We start from the raw sequence: 20,028 nt of genomic DNA, 5'->3' as shown, positions 1-20,028 counted from the left end.
AAAAAACATTTTAAATTTTTAGCTTAATGAAAAATAAAAACAAATAGTAAATTTGTTACAATGGAAAATAAAAAATAAACATTTTAGTTTTTTGATTTGATTGGATTAGAAAAAAGTTTAAAGTTGTAGAATCTATCCTGCCTCTAAACAGAGTCAAACTTTGTGTCTGTGTAGAAATTACTTTTCTTCTTTTTTTTTTTGGGGGGGGGGTCATATTGAACTTATTTACATGTACACAAATGTGTTGCTAAAAACGCACTGGGTCTGCATTGCATACTGTGTTCACTAGACGGGCTGGTACTTGTAAATGTGTATAGCAGTACGATTACACGGCTTTTTTTGAAAGAATGACTTACCCGACGATCGACATAACAGTATAAACATTATCTACCGGGTAAATTAAATCTTAATATTTTAAAATGTTACATTATTTTTCCTAAGCTAAACATACATCAATCCGTATTGTGTATGCTTGACTAAAGGAAAATTGTTTAAATGAAAAATTGTTTTTTTTTTCAATTGAAATTTAATTTAAAAGAAACGAGGGTTAAACACAAAATTTGAGATTTTAAAGTTTTTAGAATAAAACAGAGTTTGTGTAACTGTGAATAGAATATTCCAAGTAATTGCATATTGTTGCTTTATTCGAACCAAGAGCAGAATTATTATTTTTCGACGCATTCGTATAAAGTTCATATTCATAATATTTTTTATTTTGTTTTTTAAAATAATAGTTCGGTGGCGCTGGATTTTTGAACATTCCTGGAAAATATGAAAATGTTGTCTTCATTTCAAAAATCCTCGAAACAGGAATTTTTTTAAAATAACTATTGTTTGAAATATCTGAATGATTTGTTTGGAATTAAATTGATTTGTTTACGATCCGAGTTGAATGTTGCATCTTTCTGAATTTGTATGAACACTACATTCTTCGGTATTAGTCGTTTTTAACAATTTTCTCCTTATAGACGCAACAGATAGAAGTAAGATTAGTAGCGATCAAAAGCGTTTTTTTATCGCATTAAGCCTATACCCCCTTTCATTTTTCGCGAACACTCCCTTTAATAATCTGCATGAGAAGTCTAAAAGCTGAATGATTCGTCTGGGTACAACACGTAATGTATATGCATTAGTCGTACCGTCTAGTCTGGCTACACAGTGTAGAGTTTTCTTGCATAGACTAAATTCTATATTTATTTTAATTTAGCTTCAATGCTTTTAAAATGAGAAATAAAACTATTGCGTGATTACAATTATGTTTATTAATTCATATAGTATTTACAATTATTAAACCTATTTAAATATCATATAATGTGCAAATAAATGATTAATTAGTAGAAGGTTTATTTAGCCCATCTTAATACTTTGTTGAATAATTAAAAATACAAAATAAATTAGATTCTTTAAGATGGGCGGGAGGCGTCATGAATTTCAAAGAATTACAGTAAAAAGATAAAAGTTTTCTGATATTCTCAAATAAAGAAGAGCATTGTATACGACTGAGAAAAATTATCCAATTTCAAGAGGGATGATGAGGAAATAAAATATTGGAAGTGCACCACTGTGCTCTTGCCAGGCTACATTTATAGCATAAAATGTAGCCTGGCAAGAGCACAGTGGTGCACTTCCAATATTTTACACTTACAATACTTACAATACACATTGTACCGGCACGGATCTTGCAACTTTTAGACTGCAGTGGTACATGGAGAGGAATTATACAGAAATGAAAATTTTGCCACTTTCTGGGAAATTTTAACATTTTAAAATTAGTTTAGTTGTGTTTCTATTTCCAACAATTGGGGGTATTATTATTATTATTATTATCACCATTACAATGTCGTATTCACCCACAAAGATAAACATACATGACATATAGTGTAGTTCAAATTTGGTTTAGAAAATTTTTCTAATATAAAATTGTATAAAAAACAAGATAAAAAAATGCGACATTTAGAAGGATAAAATTAGTCGTAAATTACACTGTTGTAATTACAATTTACAAATTATCTTAGTCAACATAAAAATATTCGTATTATGCACTTATGCATTTACAATTTGTAAATTATTTCAGTCAACATAAAGTGTATTTTTAGTATACACTTATGCATTTACAATTTAAAATTTACAATTTATAATTTTACAATTTACAATTTACAATTTACAATTTACAATTTACAATTTAAAATTTACAATTTACATTTAACTATTTACAATTTATTTACAATTTACAATTTACAATTTACCATTTACAATTTGCATTTAACTATTTATAATTTACAAAAACTATTTGACGATTGAAGATATGTTTAAACCTGAGAGAAAAAGATTTGTATATTTGTACTTTAGTACTCTTTTTGTATGAGTTTTGTATGACCCTTTAAGTTAAAAATGTACAACCTGGATATTGAATTTATTCGATTCGGATGAAAGGGAAAAATATTAACCTCCTAAACCGATTATATGAATGATATGATTTACTACTGAGACTGTTGCAAGACATGAAACATCATGCAGAATTTTTTTTTGTGTAAAATGGTAATTGTGAAGTTAAGAATTCTATTGATTCTGTCATCAATAGATTTATAGTTGAAGTATCAGCATATAATTAAATATATAAATCAGCAAGGCATAGATCAAATATTTAATCTATGTATCAGCAAGACAGAAACACTTCCAACATTATAATTTGTTTAATATATTTCAGGTTAATTATATATAATCAGAATCATCTTTTCAATAATTTGGTAAATTTCCTTTTTTACCCAATTATCTAAATATTCCATTTTGAAACAGGGTGCCCGATATCAACAAAAATTCTTATTTTAATGTATTCTTCATATTTTTTTTACTTTTGCAATATTTTTTCCTAGAGATTTAAGCAACTGAAACATGAACGTTTTATAGAATCAAAACAAAATCAGCCAATAGCAGATTTGTTGTGATTTTTGATTGGTCGATTTTTTAAGAAACAACCTTCTCTATCTTAAGGTGCAAGGGAAGATTTAAAAAGAGTTACAGAAGTTGGAAAAATGTTGAAAAAAATATTTTTCAAGGGCTTATCAAATATATATTATCCCTGCAGCTTTTAATTAATAAAAAGATTAACAATTTGTGATTTTTTGAAACACCGACCCGCCGTTTTACTGTCCTCCAACCTACAAAACTTTTTTACCATAATTTTTTCACAGCTATAAAGTTGAAAAAGTGAAGAAGCTGACACTCGTTTTGTAAGTTATTTAGAAAAATCTACATCATGATAATCATGAACCACAAAATAAACAAATTAATGTTTCTGTATTAATTAAAAATCCAAATCATCAGGTTAATGTCTACATATAATTTTCCTTAAAGGGAGTGACTGGCTAGGTATGATAGTTAAACTGAGAGTGCAGTGCTATATAATAAAAGGTCAGGATTCGTTTAATGCTTAGAACGTTCACGGTCTATGACCGCAAGTTAATGCTGAAAAAACTCTTTCTACAACAATCACGATGCTGGATAATTCTGAAGATTTGCTTTGAGTATTAATCCATATCACAACTAGAAGGAAAACATAAAATGAATTCTTCTATAAACTTATTTGCTGTTTAGGAACATATTTCTCAAACGAATGGTAGCATCGAATATCTCTATTTCATATTTAACTTTTTAATTATAAATCTGTGAGAGCAATTGATACTCTTCAGTTTATTGTGTCAAGAGACTTATTTTCTAATAAAGGGATATTTATAGTAACACTCTATCAGTAAAACTTCTAATGTTTTGTCTGATATCAAATCTATAGAAAAAAGAAAACATGTGTATAAGATTACGAAGAGAAATTACAAAGTTGTTAAAGGGAGTGTTCGCGAAAAATGAAAGCGGATATAGACTTAATGCGATAAAAAAGCGCTTTTGATCGCTAATAATCTTACTTCTATCTGTTGCGTCTATAAGGAGAAAATTGTTAAAGGCGTCTCATACCGAATAACTTAACGCCCATTCAAATTCAGAATATTGCAACATACGACTTAGACTGTAAAAAAAAATAAATTTAATTTCAAACAAATCATTCAGATATTACAACCTATAGTCATCGATTATCTTTCGCCACATTTGCATATAGTTTATATTTTTTAATTAAATTTATTTTTTTAGAAAACGTTTTTACGGTTTTCAAAAAATGTGAGTGTGCGCGGCATTCTTAGATAGTTGCGCAAGCGACAAGAGAAATAATCAAATTCAAAACAAATTAATTAAAAAATATTATAAAATATAAACTATATACAAATGTGGCGAAAGATAATCGAGGACTATAGGTTGTAATATCTGAATGATTTGTTTGAAATTAAATTGATTTTTTTTACGGTCTAAGTCGTATGTTGCAATTTTCTGAATTTGTATGGGCGCTAAGTTATTCGGTATGAGACGTCTTTAACACTTTTCTCTTTATAGACGCAACAGATAGAAGTCAGATTAGTAGCGTTTAAAAGCGCTTTTTTATCGCATTAAGCCTATACCCCCTTTCATTTTTCGCGAACACTCCCTTTAAGTGTTGAAGGGAGAAACTTTCTAAACATGGTAACTAAGGAATTGAGTTTTTGTCACAAACTCAAATCTTCTGATCCCAATATCTTTGCAATCTGATGGTGCAAACCTTTGATATTTCAAACTTAGATTATTTTATCTATAAGTATTAATAGTTTGAAATATCTAAGGTCTACGACATTGGGTTACAAAGATATAGAGATTAGAAAATCAGAGTTTGTGGCAAAAACTCAATTCCTTTACTTAATATTATTTTATTATGATCATTACCTTAGCTGCTTCTATGATTTTATATGAAGATTTCGTCAAAATGTCGTCTTCACAATTACATTAAGAAATATAAATTTTAATAACTTATTTTTCTTAAAGTGAATTTCCATAATAATACATTTGATGTGCGTAGTAACTATAAAACTAAGGTTTACTTAGGGTAAATGACCAATTTTTTTTTGCAATGAAGCGCAATAAGTTTTGACCGTTTTTGTGCAATTTGCGCAAAACCGGAAGTTTTGCGGTAAATGTAAAGGAATTGAGTCTTTGCCACTAGCTCCGATTTTCTAATCACTCTAACTTTGGAACCAAATGCTGTAGACCTTAGTTATTTCAAACTATGAATTCTGTTAGATCAAATAATCTAAGTTTGAAATATCAAAGGTTTACAACATCGGGCTCTAAAGATATTGAGGTTTAGATATTTGATTTTGTTCCAAAGACCCAATTCCTTTGTATGCAAAACATGATATTTTAAGCAAATTGACCAAAATTGATAGTTCAACACAAAATCAAGCAACTGAAGGTTTATTCTAAAATTTACGTAAAACCAAAATTATGATTTTTTTACTCTGAGTTGGTTACTTTTTGTTACACAAACTTCAAATTAAAGGACAAAAATTAATAAAATAAAAATTAGAAAATTTAAATTTGAAAATTGATGCGTAGTTTTTGTAGTTTTTGGTAACCTTAGATATTTCAAATGTTGACTACTTCTAGTCGAATGCATACGATCGAAATATCACTGAGATATAGACAGCCCTCAATCATCAAATTTCTATACAGCCTTAATTTTGAAGTGTCCTAACGCCTTGGTCTTTGACTTAAAAATTTTAATGAGAATTTGTCATGCAAAATTGCGCAAAATAGTATAACGCAAAAGCGGAAAAGCGCTATTTTTCGCAAAATGAAGTTTGCTCAAAAATGTAACGCAACGAAAGCAAAAAATTTTGTTTTCTTTCATTCCATTGTCTTCAGCTCCGAATTAGAAGCAATATTGCGCAAAATTTATATTTCTAAAACTTTTATAAAATAAGTATTTTTATATTTTTGTCTTTTAATGATTGATAAGTGCGATTAAAAAAGAGGTTATAGTTTAAGATTTTTAACTCAAAAGCACCAAAACTTTATATTTTAGTTTTTTTTACCAGACTATTTAATTTTCTTTAGCAATATAATTTGTTGAATTACAATTTCCTTATCAAATATTTTATTTCAACAATCGGAGCAGTTATCAACTACAGTCGACAAATTATAATATTTTAACATTACTATGTTTTCCTGTAAATTTCAGGCTTCAACTTGGATCAATATTAACAACTTTTGTAAATGAAAAGATAAATTTAACATTTAAATTCTTTTATCAAATTGCTTAAAATCCATTTTAGTTCTAGTGAGCTCATTTTGTATGCAACAATACGTTTTATATCTGAGGTTGGAACTGTCGGAATTTAATCCGTTTAGTCCAAGTTTTGATATCTCTAAAACACAAACTACCCTTTAAAAACAGAAAATAAAGAACACATACAATTGCACTTACTTTACAGTAAGATAAGTACTTTATTGTAAAATTATCATTTTTATTATTTAAAAATTTGTCAGCCATAAAAACTGAATTTATTTTTGTCACGTAAGAATTCAGCTGTATACTGAGAGTGCACAAATTATACGTAGCCATCTATTGTACTGTATAGAATAGATATAGAATAGAAGAATAGATTCACTAGTATTCCTCTAGTATACAAGGAGGATAAAAGCATTTAATTTTGATAATTTACTAAATGGTTTCCTATATATAAGCAGAACATTTCATTGATTTTTTATGTGAAAGATGGATCCCATGCCAGGCCGGCTGTGACATCCGTCTTGTGTTTACTTTAGAGCCCAGAGACACTGCAGTACTAAAAATGCGCACACCTCTAAAATGATTATCTTTAAATTATAATTCTTTACGATTCTCTATGTTTTTTCTTCTGGTTCAGAGAAAGGTCTCTCACATCTCCCCCCCCCCTTCCCCTTGTCCATGTATTCTTATCTCTTTTGTTTTAAGGAGGCGTAAAAAACTGAAATATTTTTTTTAAAATATCCTTTCAATATTTTATATTTAATATCATATTTCTTAAAAATACTTTAAACTAAAGGGTATTGAAGCATTAACTCAAATTTAAAGGAATATTTTTAAATTAATTGATAATTTGTTTACAGTAATGAAAAGAAACTTTCTTCTTGATTTTACAGTAATAGATAGATACTTCCTACTTGATTTTACAGTAATCAATAGATAATTCCTAATTGATCTTTTAGAAGTAAATAGAACTTCCTACTTGATTTTACAATATTAAATAGATACTTCCTACTTGGTTTTACAATAATAAATAGATACTTCCTACTTGATTTTACAATAATAAATAGATACTTCCTACTTGATTTTACAATGATAAATAGATACTTCCTATTTGGTTTTACAATAATAAATAGATACTTCCTTCTTGGTTTTACAGTAATGAATAGATACTTCCTACTTGATTTTACAATAATAAATAGATACTTCCTACTTGATTTTACAATAATGAATAGATACTTCCTACTTGATTTTATAATAATGAATAGATACTTCCTTCTTGGTTTTACAGAAATAAATAAATACTTTTGTGTTAGTTTTCATTGATTAAGAGAACTACGTTTATATTCCAAGAAAAACGAAAGTTACACAAACTTTACAATTTCATTCCAACTTTTTTCAATACTTCCTTTCTAATGTCAATAATGTTTCATAAAATCAGAAATGCAGAGAACAGATATAGATATATTTTCTTTTTTAGAATCATATCTCTCTGTATTTATTTATTGGTTAGTTCATTATACTTGTAGATAGCTGGGTAGTTTATAGCTCTTCATTTAGTTAGTTTATACAAGAAGTTAGCTGGGTAGTTTACTAGTTATTCATTTAGTTAGTTTATACTTGTAGTTAGCTGGGTAGTTTACTAGTTATTCATTTAGTTAGTTTATACAAGAAGTTAGCTGGGTAGTTTACTAGTTATTCATTAAATTAGTTTATACTTGTAGTTAGTTGGGTAGTTTACTAGCTCTTCATTTAGATAGTTTATACTTGTAGATAGCTGGTTAGCTAATTATTTAGTTAGTTTCTATCTTTATATAAATAAACAAATATTTATTTTCTTAATATTACATTTTTAGTTCTATAAATCACATGAAGGTTACAAATAGTTGTGTCAAAATATGAACAGGGTGACCCCGATTTTCTTTAAGAATTGAAATTTTTTTTTGATTTTTGTGTTCTGCATGTTTTGGAGATGTAAAAAAAATCTATTAAATAACATCAAGTTTGTAGTTTCTAATATATGGTCACACTGTAAAAAAAAAATAATAAAAAACAAGATTTTTAAAAAAACATTATAAAAAAATCCTTTCATAGATTATACATAGTTTATAACGCACATTGAAGAAAACAGATGTACTGGTATAACAATGTACATAAAGTACTCAGGATGACAAGCGTTATTCCAGGTAATGAACGGGGGGAAAGTGCGTCTCCAGAATTATTTCATCGGACAAAAATAAAGGAGAAGAAACACATTCTTTTGTATCCATGTTCAATCAACAATTCATAATTATGTAAAAGCAACAAACTCGAAAAACTTTGTTGCAAAAAAAATGTTTGGCTAATTTTCCTGAGTCCGAATTTAATGAATTTGAGCCGCGTCTCAAATCCGCCAAAAACCGGTTTCGATTGAGTAACGGCTTAAAACATGAAACATTTATTACAATGTTAAGTGGAACCACCCATATTTGAGCCGCGTCTCAAATTTAAGCCGCGGCTTAAATTCTTTAAATTCTGCCCCTGTTTTCGTAATATATAAAGGAATTGAGTATTAGCCACAAACTCTGATTTTTTAAATCCAATATCTTTGCAATTCAATTTTGTAGACTATGAGCCCTGTTAGATTAAATAACCATAGTTGAAAATATCAAAGGTTGCAAATATATATAAATGAAAAATATTGAGTTTGTGGCAAAGATTTAGTGTCTTTAGGCAAAGATACCAGCAAAAAATCGATTTATTTTTATACAAATTGAGCTGGGAACTTTAGAATGAATTTTTTTTAATCGATTTAATCGGTTAAATTATTAATTCTGTTATGGTTGCACTGTGAACTTTATCAATCTCCCATTGGTCAAAAATGGATAAAATTTTGACCAATGAGAGGTAAATAAAACCTCAGATGAGACATTCAAATATTTGCAATATGATGAATAAGACTTAATTACTCCTAATTAATCCAATTTAAAAGTTTCCAGCTCTTTCTTCATTTTTGAACTTTTTTTTCAGAAATAAGGTTTATCCTTTACACATTTTTAAAATCTTGACGAAATAATCTGTTTGATTGTAAGAGTGCATCAAAAACAAAAATGAACATGAATTTTAAATCAACAAAAATGAAGTTGATGGTTTATGATTATTTCAAACTTTATATAATGTTTAAACCAGAATTCCTGAAACTGTGAGAAGAATAAGAAAATATATTGATTGATTGATTGATTGATCTGATGAACTTGTAACAGGAGGCTGCAGCTCAGCAGGAGGGTTTCCTGTAACAGCAATATTAGTGTCATCAAGATCAAGATCAAGATCAAGATCAAAATCAAGATGAATATCAGAGGACAAAGATTAATATGATAATAAAGATCAGTACCAATATCAAGATCTGAAGATCAAGATCAAGATCAAGATCAAGATCAAGATCAAGATCAAGATCAAGATCAAGATCAAGATCGAGATCAAGATCAAGATCAAGATCAAGATCAAGATCAGGATCAAGATCAAGATGAATATTTAATGTCTATATGTACAAGCCCCCCTTCCTTTCCATGCATTGCTAAAGCTGCTTCTTTACCATTTATATTTTATATATAAAGTACAGATATATAAAATATATATAAATTTGTATAAAACTAAAATCCTTAACTTTCAATCTTTTTTAACAAGATTAACAGTTTACTAACTCATGTTTGTTTACATTAGATCGGCTGCCTTTGTTATTTTTGTTACGCAAAAACTAGTTCTTCAGCAGTCCAAAAACGTCACAGCAAAGTGTAATGAAACCCTATCGCCCCCTCCTTCTATTCTATATCTCCTTGGTTTCAATATGTACGCAGAGTATACGCAACTGCATCTAACTTTCCTTGCATTATAACCTTGTATACATCTATCAACCAGTTCTCTCTGGGCGGAATTTCAAAACAAGAATAGATGCATCAGTGTTTGTTTAGTATCCGAGGAGGTTAAAAGCATTACATTTTGATAATTCACATAATAGTTTCCTATGACCAGAATATTTCATTGATTTTTTATGTAAAAGATGGATCCCATGTCAGGCTCCGGCGTCCGTCGTGTGTTTACATGTACATAAAATAGGATGGATAGGGTTTGCGCATACGACGCATTAAGGCCGTTCAGAAACTGGTTAAGATAAATAAACAATGATTTTTACAATCCCTTCCTAACTTGCCCATTTTGATAAAATTAGAATACGTCGTAGTAAAATTGTGTACACAGCCCCTATCCGCTTCACCTTTAATTTATCAAGATAAACCCTCAAAAACTGTAAAAGAAGCATTCTGTCATCGTTTCAAATAAATGTGGAAATATAATTTATTTTTTCTAAAACAAAATTGAATGCATAACTTGGAATAGTTAATTTGAAAAAAAGGAATTTTTGATTTGTATTAAGCTATTTTTCATTTAGTTTTATGGATTTTAGGCTTTTAAAATTAAATTATTATTTAAAAAACATTGTCAAACGCCCCATTGTTAAAATGGGCGCATTCGGCTTTTTCATTTTGTTCATTCATCGTTCATGAACAATCCATATTTCTAGCCTTCTATCAACATTATAACATCTATTCATCTATCCATTTATCCATTCCGTTAGTTTTTTTTTCAATCGTTCAAAAAGAATTTGATTTATTTCGTTCTCCAAATTATCGTTAATTTTATATCTATTACGTTCGTTTTCTCACTAAACGATTATTCAGTAAAATCGTCTAATAAATATAGTTCGTTTAGTTAAAAAACTATCGTTTTTTCGAAAGGTTTCTTAGAAAAAATTGTGCTTTTAGTAAAAAACAATAGTTCTTTCAAAATATTGGTAAACAAATCGTTCGTTCAGTAAAAAAAATCGTTTTTTTCAAAATCTTTTGGAAAATTGGTTCGTTCAGTAAATAAAATATTGTTTTTTCAAGTTTTTTTCTAAGCTTTGTATTATTACCTGTATGTTTAGTGGATACTCGATCAATATTAAGTCTGCTCCAGCTCATCCCAGGGTTCAGATGATCCTCTAGTCTTATATCAGAACCAGGAGTCAGGGGCTAAACATAGAATTTGGAGTCAGGGACTAAACATAGAATTTGGAATAAAGGGCTAAACATAGAACCAGAATTCAAAGCTAAACATAGAACCTTAAGTCAGGGGCTAACCATATAACCTGGAGTTAAGGGTTAAACATAGAACCTGGAGTCAAAGCTAAACATAGAACCTGGAGTCAGGGGCTAAACATGGAACCTGGAGTTGCAGGGGCTAAACATAGATCCTAGAGTTAAGGGCTAAACATAGAACCTGGAGTCAGTGGCTAACAAATACAACCTGGAGTCAGGGGCTGAACATAGAATTTGGAGTGAGGGGCTAAACATAGAACCTTGAGTCAAAGCTAAACATAGAACCTGGAGTCAGGGGCTAAACATGGAACCTGGAGTTGCAGGCGCTAAACATAGATCCTAGAGTCAGGGGCTAAACTTATAACCTGGAGTAAAGGGCTAAACATAAAACCTGGAGTCAGGGGCTAAACATGGAACCTGGAGTTGCAGGGGCTAAACATAGATCCAAGAGTCAGGGGCTAAACATAGAACCTTGAGTTAGGGGCTAAACATGGAACCTAGAGTTGCAGGGGCTAAACATAGATCCTAGAGTCAGGGGCTAAACATAAAACCTGGAGTCAGGGGCTAACACATAAAACCTGGAGTCAGGGGGCTAAACATAGAATTTGGAGTTAGGGGCTAAACATAGAACCTGTAGTCAAAGCTAATCATAGAACCTGTAGTCAAAGCTAAACATGGAACATGGAGTCAGGGGCTAAATATAGAACCTGGAGTCAGGGGCTAAACATAGAACCTGAAGTCAAGGGCTAAACATAGAACGTGGAGTCAGGGGCTAAACATGGAACATGAAGTCAGGTTCTGCGTGATACTAAATTCTAAACCCAACCTACTCTGTTTCTACGTGGTTTATATTTTTTACTCTTGTTTATCGTTGTATATATATCTAAACCCAGTTCACTCTGGTTCAGCGTGGTATATATTTCTAAACCCAGTTTACTTTGGTTCAGCGTGGTATATATTTCTAAACATATTTCTTTCACAAATTAGAAAATAGGATTTATTTCCCCACAGTAGGAATTATAACACTTCTAATTGATTTGAACACGAAAACATTATTATTATTTACTAGAATATCATATAGTTAATACCCCACTGGCTATATCATTATAGTTTGTTTTAACAATAGTAATAATATTAACAATACTCTCAAGGGACTGTTTAGAACATTTTCCAAATTTACTTTCAAACCAATATGTAAATATGCGTATGTCTACGCATATATCCATTAGGAAAATAAATTGAGACTTTGGTGCTAACTCAAATTTTCTAATTCCTATATCTCTGCAACCTGATGGTTTAAATCTTCGATATTTCAAACTTAGATTACATTATCTAACTGAACATGACTTGAAATATTCTACTACATGGAGTTCTAAAAATATATGAAAATTAGAAGATAAGAGTTTGTGGCAAAGACTAAAATAAAAGTCAAATAAACATAAGCAAACTTTCTAAGCGTCTAATATTGTATAAATTAATGGATCTACGATACATGAAGCGAGTAACATTATTTCGTGAAAGGATAAAACACCCAGTCCTCTAGTCCTAGTGAAAGCTTATGTGATACATCATATTTCTAGGTTTGATTATTAAATTAAGTTTGGGGGAATTTTGTTCTAATGAATGTATAATAATAAATATATAATGGATTCATAATGACATGGATTATAAAGGAAGAAGAGTTGACTAAAAGATTTTTAATATTCAGAGGGCGGGTTAATAGAATAGGTTGTCACGATTATATTTCAGCTGTAATGACCCAAATCAAAAAAAAATTAGCGTTCATATTAACTTAGAATATAAACTTTCTTTAAAAAATCAAAAATGGTTCAAAAGTTCTACATCTCCATAAATATTTAATGTACAAAAAGATTAGCAAATGGTTAAAACTTAAATAACCTTTTTTTGCAGAAATATCGATTAATATATTTAAGATTAAAACTTTTTCCTGTAAAAGTTTCTGGTCTAAAAGTTGTGAATAATTATAGCACTAAGTAGGTAAATGACAAAATATAGTTCTTTCTAATTATTCTTAGAAACTATTTAGGTCCAGAAGTATTGAAAAAGAAAACTTTAAAAAGAAAAGAGTTTTATTTGATTGAGATGTTTATACATAATGTATACTTAATTCCTATAATTCTATATATTAATAACAATAAATATTGAAGCCATTATTAATTCGTATTTTACCTGGTGATACTTATACCTAGGGTGTTAAAATAATAATCTGGTATAGACCGGGAATATATTATGTGGTCACTAGGGTTATAATAATAATCTGGAATAAACCGGGAATATAATGTGTCACTAGGGTTATAATAATAATCTGGAATAAACCGAGAATATAATTTGGTCACTAGGGTTATAATAATAATCTGGTATAAACCGGGAATATAATGTGTCACTAGGGTTATAATAATAATCTGGTATAAACCGAGAATATAATGTGGTCACTAGGGTTATAATAATAATCTGGTATATATAAACCGGGAATATAACGTGGTCACTAGGGTTATAATAATAGTCTGGTATAAACCGGGAATATATAATGTAGTCACTAGGGTTATAATAATAGTCTAGAATAAACCGGGAATATAACGTGGTCACTAGGGTAATAATAATAGTCTGGTATAAACCGGGAATATAATGTGGTCACTAGGATTATAATAATAATCTGGTATGAACCGGGAATATAATTTGGTCACTAGGGTTATAATAATAATCTGGTATAAACCGGGAATTTAATGTGGTCACTTTGGTTATAATAATATAATCGTTTTCTAAACCATAAAATTAAAGTGATTTGAATTAAGGAAATCCCAACTATGTGAAGGTTGCATGGACAAAATTGTATACATAGGTTTGCACGGAAATATTTAGGAATTATCAGAATCTCAAATTAAAAAACGAAATTAAACAAAAAGAAATTAAACATTTCTAGGTAATTTTGCAGAATAAACTTGATTCATTTGGATTTTTATTGATTAATGTAAGAATGTAAATATATAATTTCATTAAAAAAAAATTTTTTTTGCTTTTTTTTCATAAAATATTAGAGGCCAAGTTGCTTCTTCTATAGATCCATTCTTTCAAGTAAAAAGGAATAAACGGGGTTGGGTTTTTAAAAAATGTGTACATAGAAAATGTCACACCTCTGGCCCTTCAGTAAAAGTAAATTCAACCTATATGAAGCATAAAGTCTGACCGCGTCAACCTTGTTGCACCGGCTAGTCCTGTCCATAGAGCTAGGCTAGGTACAGTACAAACTGGGACCGGAAAGGTAACCGGCTCGGAGATTAAATTGTACTATGGCTGCCCGTGTAACACCACTAAGATAAATCGCTACGAGTTAAAACGCTCAAAAAAAGCTGGAAAATAACGATGGGAAAATTGTTTTTTATGTTATTGTTGCTATTTTATAATGTAAATCTTTAACAATCAAAACACCTGGAATGATAATTTTGAAGGGTTCCAGAAAATCTTTTTCAGTCTTATTTGTTATTAAAAAAAGCAGGACGTTCATCCCACTTTGATTTTCCAAATTCATTTATTCACCGTTACAAAAGTTCTAAAATGAAAATCTATTTTTTACTGTATTACTAAACATAAAACTATGTTTTCACACCAGTACGTAATCAATCATAAAACATATTGTACCACACGTTATGTTATTGAGTAGGCCAGTAATTGAACATATTCTTTCAACGTTTTGAAAACACACAAAAGTAAAAGTAGATACAATTTCTATACAACACAAACTCTCTAAATTTTTCACTTTTCATTAGCTGAGTGAAAAATATAGTAGAAAAATAGCTTGATCTGTGTACTATGTACTTAGCTCTTTACTCTAACTGTACTCTTATGACTATTTACTGTCAATTAAGGACTATAATGTGTAATCATCTTTACTTTTTATAGTGAACTATATGTACTGTACTGTGTACACTATATAGTATGACTGTACTGTGTCTGTACTTTCACTTTACTCTGTGTGTACTCTGTAACAAACTGTTTGTGTTCTTTGTACTTTGTACTCTGTAACGAACTTTGTGCGTAATTTGTGCTTTGTGCTTTTGTAAAGAACTGTCTGTGTACTTCGTACTTTTTACTCTGTTACGAACTGTCTGTGTACTTTGTACTTTGTACGTAGTAACGAAGTATGTGTGTAATTTTTACTTTGAGCTCTGTAACGAACTGTTTGTGTACTTCGTACATTGTACTATGTACCGCACTGTCTGTGTACTTTGTACTTTGTAATCAATAACGAACTTTGTGTGCACTTTGTACTTTGTACTCTATACCTAACTTTGCGTATACTTTGTACTAGCTGTAACGAACTGTGTGTGTAATTTGTACTTTTTACTCTGTAACGAACTATATTGTACTTTGTACTTTGTACTCTGTAACGAGCTGTCTGTGTACTTTATACTTTGCAATCTGTAACGAACTGTGTGCGTACTTTGTACTCTGTAGCTAACTGCGTGTGTACTTTTTTCTTTGTAACGAACTGTCTCTGTTCTTTGTACTTTGTACTCTGTAAAGAACTGTGTACTGACCTGTCCATTAAAGTACCAGAATATATGATGAGGAGGAGAGGGAGATTGTACCCTGCATGTTATTGAATGGGAGGATCCACCATCTACATATACCTCCTTCTCTCCTTCAACCAGACTACTCGGTTCTAATGGATAAACGGAAAATATCAGGAAACAGGAAAATATCAGGAAACAGGAAAAGATCAAGAAACAGGAAAATATCTGGAAACAGGAAAATATAAAGAAACAGGAAAATATCATGAAACAGGAAAAATCAGGAAACAGGAAAATATCAAGAAACAGGAAAATATCAAGAAACAGGAAAATATCTGGACACAGGAAAATATAAAGAAACAGGAAAATATCTGGAAACAAGAAAATATAAAGAAACAGGAAAATATCATAAAACAGGAAAAATCAGGAGACAGGAAGATATCAGGAAACGGGAAAATATCAGGACACAGGAAAAATCAGTAAACAGGAAAATTAATCCGTTAATATTCGTAGAAAATATTTACCAACAACACTAAGATGAACTCCATGACTTGTGTGGGGATCAGTATTCAGCTGACATTCATACCAACCAGAGTCTTGTAAAGTCGCACGCTGAAATATTTGGGTTTAAAGGGACTGTAGACGTAGTTTAAAGTGAAACTCCATTGACCAAGGGACATGTCCGATTGAGTACGGTAAAATTTGTTTTTCACCCCCTCCCCCGTGGTTTCTTCTAAATAGCTTAAAAATGGCTTACATTAGAACGCTAAAACTTCTTCACTTTCTCAACAACAAAGTTGTGAACAAATTTGATAACAAACTTTTTTTGATGCATAGTGTAGGGTGAAGAGGGTCGGTGTAAAAAAAAATCAGAAAAGGTTTATAACTATATATTAATTAAGCTACAAAGCTAAGACTTATATATTAAAAAAGCCTTGAAAAATGGATATGATAACTCGTGTTAATATTTGTCAAAAGAAAAGATGACTAGTTTTAAAATTTTTTTCGACTTTTGAAGTTTTTAAAAATCTTCCCTAACCATTTAATTTAGAGGTGTAATTTTTTTTAATGAGCAGGCCTTGAAAAATTGGAAAAGTGTCATTTTACAACACTCCTCTATCTCAACTATAAGGGCAAAATCAAAGGGGGGGTGGAAAACACCCCCCCCCCCCACAATCTATATTAGACAAAAATAGCTCGATCAGGATAGGGATAAGTAAAATTGCATTCCACATAAAAAGTATTATAATAGATAATCAGAATGATAGATTGATTGTTAGATAAATAGATAGATATGGGAGGGTAATCCATTTAAAAGTTATAACTTAGCCAAAACAAAAAAATAGATAGATAGATAGATAGATAGATAGATAGATAGATAGATAAAGTTAGATAGATAGATATCCATTTAAGATATTTCAAGTTAATCCACTTACAAGTTACAACTTAGTCATGAACTTAAGTATTGAATCCTCCTACACAGTTATATTGCTTTACTAAATCTTAGCTTTAACCCTAAACAGGCTGGGAGAGGGGGGGGCGTTTGGCGCCCCCCCCCCATAGTTTATTTGTCCTAGCACTCTCATTTTTGACACTTTCACCGTGAAATTTTGTGACTTCTAATAAATAGTAATTTAAAGAATTTTTTGTTAAAAAAATATATATTTTTTTAATTTAAAGGGTAGGGCACACCGCAAAGGGCGGAAAAAAGTCCGGTCTGTGAAAAAAAAAATTTATTCATTTTTTACCCTTTTTTAGGAATTTTTTTCCACCCTCATTTCAAAAAACAGATATGAGCTTTACACTGAAATTTTCATGTTTAGAAGTGCATGTATAAAGTGGGAATGGTGGTAAACAATTTATTGTGAGTTTATCCAACTTATATTAGACGTTTAACCCAACGTGATAGGAATACTATAAAATATTCCTCCGGTAGATCAAAATCCCAATAGCAAGACAATATCACAGGGATAAAAAATGTGCACGCTGTTACGCGAATATCTATCAGCATTTCGCCAATTATTCCTTTCAAACTGAAGCGAGAAACAAGCTCGTTAACGAGCATGTATGGGAAGAAAAACAAGCTCGTTAACGAGCATGTCTGGGGAAGAAACAAGCTCATTAACGAGCATGTCTGGGGGAGAAACAAGCTCGTTAACGAGCTTGTTTGGGGAGAAACAAGCTTGTTAACGAGCATATCTGGGGGAGAAACAAGCTCGTTAACGAGCATGTATGGGGGAGAAACAAGCTCGTGAACGAGCATGTATGGAGGAGAAGCAAGCTTGTTAACGAGCATGTATGGGGGAGAAACAAGCTCTTTAATGAGCATGTATGGGGGAGAAACACGCTTGTTAACGAGCATGTATGGGAAGGAAACAAGCTCTTTAACGAGCATGTATGGGAGAGAAACAAGCTCTTTAACGAGCATGTATGGGGGAGAAACAAGCTCTTTAACGAGCATGTATGGGGGAGAAACACGCTTGTTAACGAGCATGTATGGGAAGGAAACAAGCTCTTTAACGAGCATGTATGGGGGAGAAACAAGTTCTTTAACGAACATGTATGGGGGAGAAACAAGCTCTTTAACGAGCATGTCTAGGGGAGAAACAAGCTCTTTAACAAGCATGTCTGGGGGAGAAACAAGCAATTTAACAAGCATGTCTGGGGGAGAAACAAGCTCTTTAACGAGCATTTCTGGCGGAGAAACAAGCTCTTTAACGAGCATGTCTGGGGGAGAAACGAGCTCATTAACGAGCATGTCTGAGGGAGAAACAAGCTCGTTAACGAGCATGTATGGGGCTTCAAAAAGTGCAATTGAGTTAATAAGGTAAAAGTTGCGACACTTAATAGTCGACCGGGTCAAAGCTTCCTAGATCTCTGTGTTAGAGCTAAGAAGTTTTGAGAAAGGCTTTCCGTCGTTTTAACGTTTAGTTGAAGTATATTGTTTAATCTTTTATCAGAAATTGATTTATGTATACTTTATACTCAATATCAACTTCAACCTACTCTTAAGTGGAGATTGGTTTAAATTTTTTGTTTTTTTAAGACGGAACATGGAATACAAAAAAATTAGAAAACGTAGGAGTTGCTTTTTCTTATTTTTTTTACGTTAGTTAACCTTAACAGAAAAAGACACAGAAAAATTCGCGGTTTCACAGTTCGCTTTTGTACAAAAAATACTAATAATTTGAAAATGAAAATAGATAGATACTAGATAGTAATATACTACTTTTTATTTCGGGAATTTTCTCGTCTGAGTGATTTAAATAAAAAGGAAATGAGTTCTTGTTACACACTATTATATAATCTATGTCGAATTATGAATTTATTTAAGTTTAAAATATCAAAGCTTCACATCATTCGGTTGCAAAGATATATGGATTAGAGAATCTTATTCGTTGGCAGTTACTCAGTTCCTTTTAATGTAACCAACCAAAGTCCAAAATGCTTAAAAACTGCATGAGAAATAGTAAAACTTTTAATTTTTAAAAACAATAAAACTTTTAATTTTTGAAAATTCGTTTCATCAGGGAATTTCTCGGTTGAAATGTAATTCATTTACTTTTAGTTCTGTCTAGCATAAGAAAACTTTTCCATTTATCTATTTATTTATCTTATTTATGTTTTACATTGTGTAAATACAATAAATATTGAAAATTGATGAATCAGTAAAACATGCAATATTAAGGAAACATGGATTTGATGAACAAGAATGATTAATCTACATATTAATTTACCCTAAGCAACATTTTAAATCAAAATTGGACATTTTAATTATTTTTTCTTCAAATAGAAAGAAATATTAATAAATAGAAAAGGAATTAACTGAGCCTACTGTTTAAATCTTTTAGTTAATCCTTAAAGTATCGCGACCACACGTACTAGACAACCGAAAACTACATTTCTATTATGTACAGTGAATGGTTTATTTAATAATCTCAGTTTTATTATGCGTTATAAAAGTATCCGCATTTCTTCTGTGTTTTAGCATGGAATATAAATTGTGTTGAATGTAAACCGGCATTTTATGACACTATTAGTTTCATTCGTGCAATTCTTTACTTAAAAGGCTGTAAGAGTAAGGAAAAGGGGAGAGTGTTTTCCGTTTCCCCCCCCCCCCGCCCCCCTGGCCCAAATTGTGATGATCTATTTTCAAGCTCTCACATTGAAAGCTCTTTATCTTAATAATAATGACTTTTCCAATGTTATTCCTTGAATAATAATATAGGCTTTTATAAGAAAG

At 30.6% G+C, this 20,028-nt stretch overlaps 1 protein-coding gene across 1 annotated transcript in view; it reads right to left on the bottom strand.

Moving 5' to 3' along the window:
• Positions 1 to 10,849: 10,849 nt before the first annotated feature.
• Positions 10,850 to 20,028, bottom strand: part of LOC111714105 (immunoglobulin superfamily DCC subclass member 3) — a 29,520-nt gene continuing 20,341 nt past the window's right edge. The window contains exons 5-8 of the mRNA XM_023489143.1: positions 16,310 to 16,397; positions 15,813 to 15,937; positions 11,091 to 11,190; positions 10,850 to 10,866 (exon numbers count right to left, since the gene is read on the bottom strand). Coding sequence (XP_023344911.1) covers positions 10,850 to 10,866; positions 11,091 to 11,190; positions 15,813 to 15,937; positions 16,310 to 16,397 — 330 coding nt within the window. The remainder of the gene's footprint in view (positions 10,867 to 11,090; positions 11,191 to 15,812; positions 15,938 to 16,309; positions 16,398 to 20,028) is intronic.

This window comes from Eurytemora carolleeae, unplaced genomic scaffold (genome assembly GCF_000591075.1).
Source record: "Eurytemora carolleeae unplaced genomic scaffold, Eaff_2.0 scaffold1513, whole genome shotgun sequence".
In the NCBI taxonomy this organism is placed as follows: Eukaryota; Metazoa; Arthropoda; class Copepoda; order Calanoida; family Temoridae; genus Eurytemora; species Eurytemora carolleeae.
Note: the sequence above shows the minus strand (reverse complement) of the source record. Positions and strands in the feature narration are given on the sequence as shown.